Source organism: Solea senegalensis, linkage group LG3, assembly GCF_019176455.1.
Source record: "Solea senegalensis isolate Sse05_10M linkage group LG3, IFAPA_SoseM_1, whole genome shotgun sequence".
Lineage (NCBI taxonomy): Eukaryota > Metazoa > Chordata > Actinopteri > Pleuronectiformes > Soleidae > Solea > Solea senegalensis.
This window is the reverse complement of record NC_058023.1, coordinates 1,043,848-1,056,967: the sequence shown is the minus strand read 5'-3', so window position 1 is coordinate 1,056,967 and position 13,120 is coordinate 1,043,848. Positions and strand designations below refer to the sequence as shown.

At 44.2% G+C, this 13,120-nt stretch overlaps 2 protein-coding genes across 2 annotated transcripts; one reads left to right on the top strand and one right to left on the bottom strand.

Moving 5' to 3' along the window:
• Nucleotides 1–44: 44 nt before the first annotated feature.
• Nucleotides 45–6,177, bottom strand: usp12b (ubiquitin specific peptidase 12b). The gene is made up of 10 exons (XM_044021958.1): nucleotides 6,008–6,177; nucleotides 5,127–5,207; nucleotides 4,874–4,957; nucleotides 4,471–4,600; nucleotides 3,985–4,241; nucleotides 3,508–3,584; nucleotides 3,332–3,415; nucleotides 2,697–2,894; nucleotides 2,136–2,214; nucleotides 45–1,385 (listed from the first exon to the last, which is right to left on the bottom strand). Exons 1-10 carry the CDS (start codon nucleotides 6,053–6,055, stop codon nucleotides 1,284–1,286), a joined length of 1,140 nt encoding a protein of 379 aa, XP_043877893.1. The 5' UTR covers nucleotides 6,056–6,177; the 3' UTR covers nucleotides 45–1,283.
• On the top strand, nucleotides 6,159–12,843 carry rasl11a (RAS-like, family 11, member A). Its single transcript, XM_044021960.1, has 8 exons — nucleotides 6,159–7,471; nucleotides 8,353–8,409; nucleotides 8,492–8,574; nucleotides 10,990–11,030; nucleotides 11,110–11,239; nucleotides 11,344–11,419; nucleotides 12,032–12,108; nucleotides 12,516–12,843. The coding sequence occupies exons 1-8, from the start codon at nucleotides 7,309–7,311 to the stop codon at nucleotides 12,660–12,662; spliced, it is 774 nt and encodes a 257-aa protein (XP_043877895.1). The 5' UTR covers nucleotides 6,159–7,308; the 3' UTR covers nucleotides 12,663–12,843.
• The last annotated feature ends 277 nt before the right edge of the window (nucleotides 12,844–13,120 follow it).

Below are 13,120 nucleotides of genomic sequence, written 5' to 3'. Positions count from 1 at the left end.
TCATTTAACAGAAAAAAAAAAAGATCAACTATAAATTTAAAACAAAACTTAAAAAAAAAAAAAAAAAGCAGCGCGGACAGGAAACAGGAAGTGGTGTTGTTGCCGTCTGAGAACATTTCAGATTTGGACTTGAACTCTTCAACGTTTTAATGTGAAACAAAACCAAACCGCGGCAGATGTTCACCTCCAACGAGAGACGGGGGTGAGCTTGTTTGAGAGTGTGAGGCAGCCCCGGCCGGGTGGAGACTCATCAGTGTGGCAGTGTAGAAACAGCTGATCAGGAGCGTTTGAAATCAAGCGACGTGAAAGTGTGATCTGTGTTCTCGGAATCACGTGGAACGCGCGTCGGATTCTTTTTTACATTCTCAGTAATTAACTTGTTCACTCGTTTACAACTTTTGTGTGCGTAAAAAAAACAACAAGAAAAAGACGTCGGATGATTTTAACACGGTTCACTCGGAGGTGAGGTCGCGCTCAGTTCCTCCAACTTCCGATGTAAATGGAACGCGGCGGTGTTGTTCAAGAAGAGAAAGAAGCCATTTTGAGTGTTAGCATGAGATCAGACACCGATCAATAAAACACCGAAACATTTAACATTTTTTATTCTCTGCAACTTTTTCATGCTGCGGGGAAAAAACAGGAAGTAAAAACAACTTCCTGTTTGACTGAAGAGACAAAGATTTTTTTGTTAATTTTTTTAAAGCTACAGAGATTGTCAGATTATTATTTTTAAGGCTCAATACTTAAAGATACATATTTAAATTTCACTTCCTGTGACACTTGTTAGCTCCGCCTCAAAAAATTTATTTGAAAAAAAGTCGACCATTTTGTCACCAAACTGCGATCTATGGAATTTATGGAATTTATGGCGAGTGTGTTAGCGTGAAGCTAATTTAGCGCGGTATAATATGAACACACGGGGGAAAGAAATGCTATGGGTGGTTACCATGACAATGACGATTCACAAACAGCTGACTGGTCACTCTGTGTCATGGCGACGGTCCTCTCGTCGTTCACCTCCAGAGCGGCGGCTTGGGTGCGACGTGACGTCACAGTGCGAAGCGAGCGTTAGCGTCGGCCATCTTGTTTTTCGTAAGGTGCTCGCGACGATTCTCCATTTTTTTTCTTTTTTTTTGTGATCCAGGAGGCGAACAGGTGACCTGCGCTTCAGTGCAAAGCTCCGCCTACAAGGAAATAAAGCCTTGGATACTTGTGTGAGCGTACTGGGCGGAGCCAGCAGCAGCCATAAGCCCCTCCCCCTCTGTTGGGGACTCGGCGTGTCTTCAGTCTCTGGACTGATAGAACAGGATGTAACCGGACTCTGAGTTCTTAGAAATGTCCGACGTCAGGCCGTAGAACTCCTCAATCGCCTGAGCGTCGATTTTCTGCGACAAGAGGCGGAGAGAGATGGTTAGCATAGCTTAGCATAGCAACTTAATGACACCAGGAAAAATGGAAAGTATTCACAGCTCGAAGAGAAAAAAATAATTGTAAATACGTAACGTTTATAATCCGACAAACGTTAGATATTTACAAGTATTCTGTCGTGGAAAACTCTGGGAACATGTTCATTGAGCAGGGGGCTTCCTAAGGCCCCGCCCACAGCTGCTAACAGCCACTTTCATCAAATAAATCTTAAAAAACTGTTTTTATTATCTTATGTTTGTGATTTGAAAGTAAACTGACATTTGTGATTTCTAGAGGTTTTTTAGTGAAGTTCAGATTTAAATGCAGGAGCTGCAGATAAATAAATCACAGTTCCACTCACACACACACACACACAACAACAACATCATGATTTTATGATGTAAAACTTCTAAACATCTGTTAAAAATGTTGCAGCGCGGCTTCATTTATTATTTCTGTTACCACAGAGATGACTCGGCAGAATCAGCAGCTGAAACTACTTTCACTGCAGACTTTAAATAAATCACAGAAGACGCAGGAGAACACATCGGCAACTTCATTTTGTCTGCCAGGTTTTTCCTCTTCACGACTGCGATGAAAAGTAAGAAATGATTTTTTTTACCATCATCTCCTGTTTCTGCTCAAGTATGTAGGTCAACGTGTGTGTGTGTGTGTAATCTGACGACTGAATATTTCAACAACGAGAGCAAAATAATTGTGCGTCTCACCTCTACGATGTCGTCATCAAACAGCAGCCAGAAGCCGTGACTCTTGACGATGGTGATGTAGTGTCCACGGTTTGGTCCACTGCAGGACAGGGAGACGCACAGAAGACCTCAGAGACGTCTTTATATACATTTTATTCTCTTATATATTCACTTAACGTCAAAGGGACGTTTGTAAAACCACTCACTCTCCTACACCAAACCTCATAGAGAAAACCAGTGATTTTAGCTCACGGGGACACAGGAGCTGCTGGTCTACTGCTGCCTCGTGTGGTCACTTTGTGTCACTGAGGTAAATTTGAACCAAGGATTTTTAAAGCCGAATTTTACAAAATAAGACATTGGACTTAGTGATGGAGGCAGCAGTGGATCAACAACTTCTGTGTGCTGTGATGTTAAAATCACTGGTTTTCTCTATGGGGTTTGGTGTGAGAGAGTGAAGAAAAACCAGATTTTGTTAAGAAGTTAAATTCAGTTTTTTTCTTGCGTGAATGAACCATAAAGAAGTAACTGAATGCTTTTCTAAAGTCTAAAGTGAATCATTTCATTTTTTTTGTCGCTGACCTGCCGCAGTGCACGACGACGGCCACCAGGTCGTACATGCGGTCGGGGTTGGTGGCGTCGCCGGACGTGTTGAAGAGGCGGAGCTCCAGCGGGAAGACGACGCGGTACGACAGCTTGGTGTAGCGGTGCAGCTGGTCCATGTACTTAAAGCGCTTCAAGTGGAGGGCGAGGATCATCGGCAGCTTCTTCACCCTCATCCTGACACACACACACACACACACAGAGTGACAGGGTGAGTCGATTCATGCTTTAATCTCCACAGCAGAAAACGGGATGCAGTCTCAATATTAAGATTTTTATGGTTGTTAAAGTTGTTTTTTTTAAATTTCTTTTAAAAACGAAACAAAACATAATTAAATAATATTAAATTCATTAAAGTTTAGGACTGTAATTTGTTTCTGAATTAATCTGAAACAGCCCCTGGCACAAATTTGTGCGAGGAACCTACTGTAATCCTTCAGATTATTATTCTAACCGTGGCTTTGGCGTCCTACTTTGGCGACAGTTACTGTTTAAGAGAATGTTGTTGAAATCAGTTTTCTGTTCAGACAGAAGGAAAGGAGAAAGGAAGGAAAGAAGGGAAGGAAGGAAGGTCAAGAGACTTTGTAGGCGATGACAGATGCTGCGTCACGTACCTTTTCTGAGCTTCCTGTTTGCTGCGACACTGTTCACAGTAATATTTATATTCACTGCATAACGTCTCTGTGTTGCTGAAGCCCCTGTTCACAGAACACACACACACACACACACACTGAGTATTATTAAAGGCTCATTGCTCTGATTTTCACACCAGGACGTGTCCAGGACTCACCTGAGACAGTGAGTGATGGACGTGTTCTGCTCCACGTCCACCGACAGATCCAGGAAGTCCTCGTCTTTACTGCTCACCTGAAACACAGGCGAGGACAGACCGGGTCACGTGAGATTAAAAAGACACAGTATCAGACACAGTTATCCACTCTACAAAAGACTTGCGTCATAAAGTCTACGATGTCTTATCTCACTGTTAGACAGACTCACTCTCCCACACCAAACCCCATAGAGAAAACCAGTGATTTTAGCTCACGGGGACACAGGAGCTGCTGGTCTACTGCTGCCTCGTGTGGTCACTTTGTGTCAGTGATTTAAACCATAACGAAGGATTTCAGAGGCCGAATTGACAAAATAAGACATTTGAACTTAGTGATGGAGGCAGCAGTGGATCAACAGCTCCTGTGTGCTATGACGTTAGAATCGCTGATTTTCTCTATGGGGTTTGGTGTGGGAGAGCTAATAACTGGACACGTACGGCCTCACAGTTGAGACAGCGCGTCTCGTTGGTCAACGTTCCCTGGAAGATCTCATGGACCCACGTCTGCTGCGTCTCCTTCCCTCCTTCACTCTCTCCTCCTCCCTCACTTCCTCCTCCTCCTCCTCCGTTCTGCAGCAGTTTTCCGTTTTGCTGCCTCTCCTGGCTCTTCTCCTCCTGCAGCAGGTCGGCGATGGTGTTGAGGAGGTAGTTGAGGAACTCGTGGGCGTCCTGCTGCATGTAGTTGTCAAAGAGCTCTGAGCGACGGGCGACGGGGGGGGGGAACAAGAGAAACGGAAAGAAATAAGAACACGTGCAAGAGGAGAAGCAGACGGACGGGGAACGAGGAGGAGAAAATAAACACGAGTCGAGATCACTGACATGTCTCAGCTGTGACAACAAACGCCTCCACTGTGTCACTCCAGGGTGACAGGAAGTGGAAAAAAAAAAGAAAAAAGAAGACAGACAGTCTCATGATTCATCTACCATTTTCTTTCCTCAGCCGCGAGATGAACTTCTTGGGAGGGATGACGCCGACTTTCTTCTTCTGCGTCGCGATGCTGTTGAAAAGGTCGGCGAGACACGTGAGGAGTGACTCCTTCCGCCGCGGCTGCACCTGCAGGAGAAGAAGAGAAGAGGAGACGTCTTGTGGTTCCTCTTCCTCCATCAGTGTTAATTAAACCACGGTAACCCACTCAAAAATGACCGCAAAACCACGGATATAAAAATAATCTGAAGGATTACAATAGGTTTGGGCCCAAATATTATTTTAACATGCACTTTTGTAAGTCGCTTTGGATAAAAGTGTCTGCTAAATGACATGTAATGTAATGTAATGTAACATGATTTCACAAGAGAAAACAAGTTGTCTCATCCCTCACTCACTCACCTTATATGCCAGCACCTTCTCCCTGAACGGTCGACAGAAGTACAGCGCCTGTAACACGGAGTTACAGTAACACGTGTTTCCAAACTGCAGACGACACAAGAGAAAAACACGTTAAAGGACGTCATCAATTAACAACTGAGAAGTGATCATGGGAACAATCAGTGTTTCTCTATCTTCTAAATAACATGTGTATACAGTATGTTGAATATAATCTACTGTGTCACTCGGTGAGAGAGTGAGTGTGGACACTTACGTTGACTAATCCAAAGTAGTGTTCATTCACGGGAAACTGTTCCGGTCCTATCTCCTTTTCCAAGGCAGAGGCATTGGCGCCCTGACGGCAGAGAGACGTTAAAAACTAAATCTACATTTACTTCACATATTTATTGTTTGTTTACCTGGTTTTCTCTTCACAACTTGAAAATAATCCCTAACAATCGTTACATTGAAATATCACAATATCTCGTCGTGAGACGCCAAGTATCAACGTATGGTTTTTTTAGCGTAGAATTTTTCAAATGATGTTACAAATAAACATTAAAGTTGATTAGCATAAAAAAATCTATTGATATTTCAGTCCACTTCACACTTAGTGCAAGCGATATGTATGGCAATGTGTGATATTTATGTCGTCCTCTCCTTGTTGTTGCATTTATTAGGCTTTAATTACATATTCATATCCAATTTTATAAAAAAAAAAATCAGGTCACTAATCTCGGTGAATATCGTCATCGCGGGTGTCCCGGCAATATCGTCATGTATCGTAAACCGTTTAGTGTTGGAGTGGACTGAACCATCTTCACCGGACTGAACCATCGTCACTGACAGTGACAACTTTGACCGTTGCTCGCAGGCTAAGCTAGCTCGCAGTGAGCCGCTGGTCCTTCGGGAGTTAAACAAACCACGCAGCGGTAAATAAATCAAACACACACAAACAAACAAGCTGTGTTTACACACGGTGACGTCATCTTCACAAAGTAAAACCACTGTGTCACTGCGCTAGCGTTAGCGCCACAACTTTCCCTGTTGTTATTATTAGCATGACGCTAGCAGAGCACCTAGCGCATTAGCATCCCGGGCAGCGCCGGACAGATCCGAACACAGCCGAGCGCGGCCGAACCGTCCGCTTCTTACCATCGTACAAATCGACGCGATCTTTCGGACTGTCATCAGTATTTCCATCCGTGAGCCGCCATGTTGGACCGAACCCGACACTGAAATGGACAGAGACACGTACAGAAGGGACACTGCGGCGGCAGAGACACTTCGTCTGTCCCCGGGTTACACTGCTGTCAAATCAAACATGGACGACACCCGCCGGCACTTCCGGCACGGCTTTTCAAAATAAGCTACGTCTGTTTTTATAATGTGTGCGTTGTCCGATAAATAAACTTGTTTTATTATAAATCAATTCAACAATTTATTTAGATAAATGTTATTTAAATTATATCTGTTCTAGTCAGTCACAGTCAAAGAATAAGTAGATCATTTAAATTGTGGCTCCACGTTTATTTTTTTATTCGTTGTCATGTTTTATTTTGAAGAATGAATAGGGCGATTTCCGGTTGTCTGGGTGATGTTTTTGTGTGTCTTTACGCAGCTTCCTGTCGTCCAGTTTGGATCAGAGAGGGAGCGTTTATTCGTTCGATTCTTCGCACGGAGACGGAAGAGGCGGGCGGTGTTTTCTGTTTATGTTTATGTTTGTGAATCTTTTACATGTTTTGCATGTTTTACAAGTCATATTTATACATTGAAAGTATTTAACGTAACTTTTACCTTTAGATAATAAAACATTATTGGGCTCTATTTCATAAATATAGGTTTAATATTTCCTCTCTAACACTGATGAGTAATAACTGACTGTTTATGCAACAGTGTAAATATAATTGAATGACCTAATGTTGTTTATTAACTTTATTCAGATACAAGTTTGACATTTTGCTGATTGTGATAATGAGGCTTCATGGCCTGAGTCCAGACTGGAAACATGATCTCACTTAAAGTCTGATCTCATGGGAATTTCAGAGGGAATGGTTTAAACTCTCCCACCTCCTCCTCCTCCACTTCTCTCTCCTCCTCCTCCTCTTGAGTCCAGTCTCAGTCCGTCCACAGCAGAGGAAACACTGGCATCCACAGCTGCAAACTTTTCCCTCCACTTCTTCTGTGGATGTGGATGAAAGTGGGAATGTTCTCTGGAGGGTATTTGGGAATGTCGTCTCCTGCGCAGAGATCTGGTCTCAGGATCCAGGATCAGACTCGGGATCTGGAGGAGCAGGGATGTTTTACTGCAGCAGGAAGATGATGGGAATACTGGAGTGATATCAGACACTCTCTCTCTCTCTCTCTCTCTCTCTCTCTCTCTCACGCACACACACGCATACACGCACGCACGCACGCACACGCGCGGGTCCAGGTTCTGGATCAGAAGGATCTAAATGCGGCTGCCCGGAGACTCTGCTGCTCACAGAACCATGAACAGCAGCAGCGGCTCTGGGAATTTCCTGCTGGTGCCCATTCCCGAGTATCCTCTGCTGGACTGCGTTCCCAACAAGACCGTGAAGATCGTGGTCCTGGGCGCGAGTAACGTGGGCAAAACCGGTGAGGCGATTTCACGGAAAGACCCTTTAATCTGGCTCCCGGTACAGAGAGGGGACGATAAAAACCGCGTGCAAGAGGGACGATGTTTTTGTGGGTTTATTGACTGAAAATGAACAAAAAAGTGACATAAAGTTACTTAAAAATGATGGAGATGTAATACTCAGCATGCACAGCAGGGGGTGACAACGCTTTCCACCTATTTTTTATTATTATTTTATTATGAAATGTTATTTATCTAAATTTAAATTGTTGCTTTTATTCAAAATAACTACTGGTTTCATAATTCTTATATTTTTTTTACAAATAAGTCTTAAAAATGAAACGTTAACGTAAAAATAACACGACTTTATGGCTATTTTATTCATTGACATTAGACTCCAATTCAAAGAGGCGTGTCCTGTTAAAGTAGTAAAAAAATTGGGTCACATGACAAAAGCATTGATATTAATATGCACGTCATGGATTCCTAAATTACAAATAATCCTATAAAATAAGTAAAAGCTTTAGAAACATGTTCATAATAAATGATGTCATTGGTTTGGAGTCAGTGGAGTAACATGACCTTTTATTGGATAAAAAAAACAATCATATATAGTAATAAGATGCAGTTAAGTGAAATACAAAGAGTTATAGAGTGAATTATTTATTGATTAAGAGCAGACTCAGAATATTGCGACACAGATTCTCAGCATTCATGAATCATTTTCTTCTGTTTGCTTGGTTTCTGTTGCCAGCGTTTTTCACAACCTCACAGTTAATCGTCAGGGAAACGGGAAATTCCAGCGACACTCGGGGGGTCAAATATTTGCAGGGTGATGATGGTGTGGGTCAGTGTGCTGCAGGTTTCACTCATTCGTCTGTTTCTCTCGTCTCCTCCTCAGCTCTGATCGTCAGGTTCCTGACGAAGAGGTTCATCGGAGATTATGAAGCAAACACTGGTGAGATTCTGTTTTCTTAAATATTCATCGCAAACATAAACAAACATAAACAAACATAAACACTGATGCTGTGACTCTGCAGGAGCGCTCTACTCCAGGAAGGTCACACTGGACGGGGAGGAAGTGTCTCTTCAGATCCAGGACACTCCCTGTGTCGCTCTGCAGGTAACGTGAGAGAACGTGAGGGAACGTGAGAGAACATGAGAGAGCATGAGAGAGCGTGCGAGAACAAGAGAGAACGTAAGAGAACGTGAGGGAACAGAACATGAGTGAACATGAGAGAAGAGAGCAAGAACAAGAGAGAGCAGAGAACGGAGGGAACGTAAGAGAGCAAGTGAAGAGCGGGAGAGAACGGAGGGAACGTGAAGAGAGCACGTGCAAGAACAAGAGAGAGCGTGAGAGAACGTGTGAGAACAAGAGAGAGCGTGAGAGAACATGAGGGAACGTAAGAGAGCACGAGAGAGCGTGCGAGAACAAGAGAGAGCGTGAGAGAACGTGAGGGAACGTGAGAGAATGTAAGAGAATGTGAGGGAACGCGAGAGAAAGTGAGAGAACATGAGAGAGCACGAGAGAGCGTGAGAGCGCATGATAGAGCGTGCGAGAACAAGAGAGAGCTTGAGAGAACGTGAGGGAACGTGAGGGAATATGAGAGTGTGAGAAAGCATGATAGAGTGTGCCTGAACAAGAGAGAGCGTGAGGGAACATGAGAGAGCGCGAGAGAACGTGAGGGAACGCGAGAGAGCGTGAGAGAACATGAGAGAGCATGAGAGAGTGTGAGAGAGCATGATAGAGCGTGCGAGAACAAGAGAGAGCGTGAAAGAACGTAAGAGAACGTGAGAGAACGTAAGAGAACGTGAGAGAACGTAAGAGAACGTGAGAGAACGTGAGGAGCGTGAGAGAACATGAGAAGAGCGCAAGAGAGCACGAGAGAGCGTGCGAGAACAAGAGAGAGCGTGAGGGAACATGAGAGAGCAAGAGAGAGCTTGAGAGAACTTGAGGGAACGTGAGAGAACATGAGAGAGCGTGAGACAACGTGAGGACATGAGAGAGCGTGAGATAACGTGAGGATGTGAGAGAGTGTGAGAGAACGTGAGAACGTGAGAGAACATGAGAGAACGTGAGAGAACATGAGAGAACGTGAGAGAGCGTGAGAGAACGTGAGAACGCGAGAGAACATGAGAGAACGTGAGCAAATGCGAGAGAGTGTGAGAGAACATGAGAGAACGTGGAGTGTTTTCAATGTACAAACTAAAGAAAAACTGCAAAACTCACATTTGTAAAGCACTCACTCTCCCACACCAAAGCCCATAGAGAAAACCAGTGATTTTAACATCACAGCACACAGGAGTCGTTGATCCACTGCTGCCTCCATCACTAAGTTCAAATGTCTTATTTTAGTGAATTCCGCTTTTGAAATTGTTCACTCAGAATGACCTCAGTGACACAAAGTGACCACACGAGGCAGCAGCAGACCAGCAGCTCCTGTGTCCCCACGAGCTAAAATCACTGATTCTCTCTATGGGGTTTGGTGTGGGAGAGTGAGTGCTTTACAAACTTCGTAGACTTGAACTGACGTGGAATTCATCTGCTTTTATGAAGACACTAAAATCTCTATTTATACTAAAAGGGTTAAATTTGCAGCTGTATTTGTTTGGTGAAACAGTTTCCTCACTTTAGGTTTATATCTCGAAGCAGAAACGGTTTAAGGAAGTTAAGTTTAAAAAAAACAACTTATCTGAGAGCAATTTGAAGTCAGAGGAAGTGACCTGAGGACGATCTCCACACACATGAGGACCTTAATGAGCGTAACGTGCCTCCAGGCTCCGTTTAGCCAGACCCTGGGGACGAGAGCGGAGACAGTGGAGGGAGTTCCTCCTGACAACACGGAGGAAGACGCTGAGAAACCTTCAGAGATTACAGAGAAATAATTACTAGATTAAAAAAAGTGTTTCCAGAACGGAGAAGGAGAGGAGTTACTGAAGATCAAGAGCTAAAGAGCCGAGTGTCCTCAGTGAACATCCACTGTCTGTCCTGGAACTCTGTTTGAGGACAAAGTGAGTGGAAGGAATGTTAAGTTCACTGGTTCCTGCTGTCACACCTGGGTGGTCCAGAGGGGTCAGGATTCAGAACTTTATTATCTGGAGCAGATGGTGTGTGTGTGTGTGTGTGTGTGTGTCTCGGCAGCTTTTCTTTATTAGCAAAGTTGACCACCACCTCGGTCCACCTGGTTAGGGTTCCTTTGCGATGTCCCTGCTGGTCCAGCAGACCTGTCCATGGTCCAGTTCTTACCAAAATGAGGTTGTCCTCCTACTTCATGTGCAGCTGCTCGTCTGTGTGTCAACTTGTGGACAAGACACTTTAACCCTGTGTCGCGAGATGTCTCAAGACACAGCTATGGAGGACAGACGTCGTAGCGTGACGTCGTAGCGTGACATTATAATGTGACATCTTCACGTGACGTCGTAGCGTGACGTCGTAGCGTGACGTCCTAGCCATAGACAACTCTTGTGTCACGTTGTGGACGTGCAGCCTGCTCTGGATCTGGTCAGTGAAGACCTGATGATTTGTGTCTTTTTGCAGGACGATGCTGAGGGTTTGTACTGTCAGGAGCAGATCAACAGGTCAGACCTTTAAATTACTAACTTATTATTATTATTATTATTACAACTATTAGTGACTGTCCTCGTCCTGAACTTCCAGGTCCATTTACTGGGCGGACGGTTACGTGCTGGTTTTCTCCATCACCGACCACAGCAGCTACAGAACCATCCAGCCTCTGTACCAGCACGTGAGACGCATCCACCCGTCAGGAAACATCCCCGTCATCCTGGTCAGTGTTTGAACGTTTGTGTCAGCGGCAGATGGCGGAACGTGACTCACGCTGACCTTAATCCCTCTGCTCTAATCTCGCCTGTAATCTGGAATCCCGTGCAGGTCGGCAACAAGAGTGACCTGCTCCGCGCTCGGCAGGTGCCCGTGGACGAAGGCGAGGCGCTGGCGGCTTCTCTAGGTGGGACGTCCTTCTCCTCTTACCCCCCCCCCCACCCTCCAAATAGTGGTCATGTGATGATATGTTTTTAAATATACACTAAAAAATTTTATAGAGATTGAGTTATGAAGTGGATTCATTCACTCACTTGGACGTCTTTAAATTTGGTTTTTGGGAAAAATTCGGATTTTTGGAAAACTTGAGATGAACTTTTTTTTTCTTCAGCTCAAACTCAAAAAGTTCACAATATCCGATCATAATATAGCAGTGATGGTAATTTAAAAGCATTTCAAACAATAAAAACACATTTATGATTTAAAATGAATCTAAAAATAACAAAAACAGTCACTCATGTGTTCATAATTAACTGTTATTTTTTTAATGTATTATTATTATCATCGTAAATGCAAATAGTGGGCCGTGTAAAATGGGCTGACGGGTCACATGTGGCCCACGAGCCGCAAGTTTGACACCTCTGCTCTGGACGCTCTATGAATGAATGAATGATTTCATACTTTCTCAATGCAATAAAACAATGACATAAATAAGAAAATTAAGAGTAATTGAAGTCACGTGACATTGTCCCCTCTGTGTACCGATGAACGAGTGAATGCTGTCCTCACTGTGTCACAGGGGGCGTGTACTTCGAGGCGTCGGCCAGAGAAAACCACGACGGAGTCCACGCCGCGTTTCTTCATCTGTGTCAGGAGGTGAACGCTCTCACGTCGTCGTTTATTAACGTCTTTATTTTCCCCCCACTGAGGTTCTGGGGACGGTGGTTTGGCTGCGGGTCCACCGCTCGCACCACCGCACCACTGCGGGGGCTTACCCCCACACACACACACACACACACTTCCTGTGGGATCTGTGCGGTTATATCGAGTCACATATTTATGAGTGAAGCCTTAAAAGGACTCTTCTGTATGTTTCTGTTTGCTTTGTTTAGACTCAACACAGGACGTGGGTGTGATTTTCACAATAAAAGCCTCAGAGCACCTTTTGGGGTTGTTTTTAGCCACAAAAAAAAACACCCTTTATTATTATTCTTGTCTTAATGAAAACATGAATCCCTGTGTTAATCTGAATGAAGCCACGTCACACGTTCACTGTCCCCCAGGTGATCCGAGCGCTGGGAGGCGGGAACGGCGAGAAGAGGCGGGGTGGCCTCCACCTGGCCCGGCCCAAGTCTCCCAACATGCAGGAGCTGAAGAGGAGGTTCCGGCAGGTTCTGTCATCCAAGGTCAAGTCTGCCACCGCCCTCTGATCGCGGGGGGGGCGGAGCCACAGACACGACACAGGAAGAAAAACGACAAAGAGCCATAAAAAGGCAGCTGGACGTTTGTCTCTGTCCGAGACGTAAAGCTGCGAACTTTACGACTCCAAACAAACTCAGTTATTTTTGACTTTTTCACAGAATTTTTTACTGAGAATTTTTTTTTATATAAATTTCTTCTTATTTTTTATACATGGCTTGAAACGATAAAGAAAACAAAGACATTTGTCGTATCTGAACCTCATTGATGAATAAATGAAGTGTGACTTTCTGTCGTCTCTGTAATAACAACACGGAGACAGGAAACTAAAGATTGGAGCAAACCGCAGATTCTGCTGCGTACGGAAGCCCAATCATGTCATAATTACATGGATGAAGTTTGACTTTGGAAAAATCATTCATTTTCATTTTTAAACTGAATCTGAATTATATTATTTAGGCTCATTTCT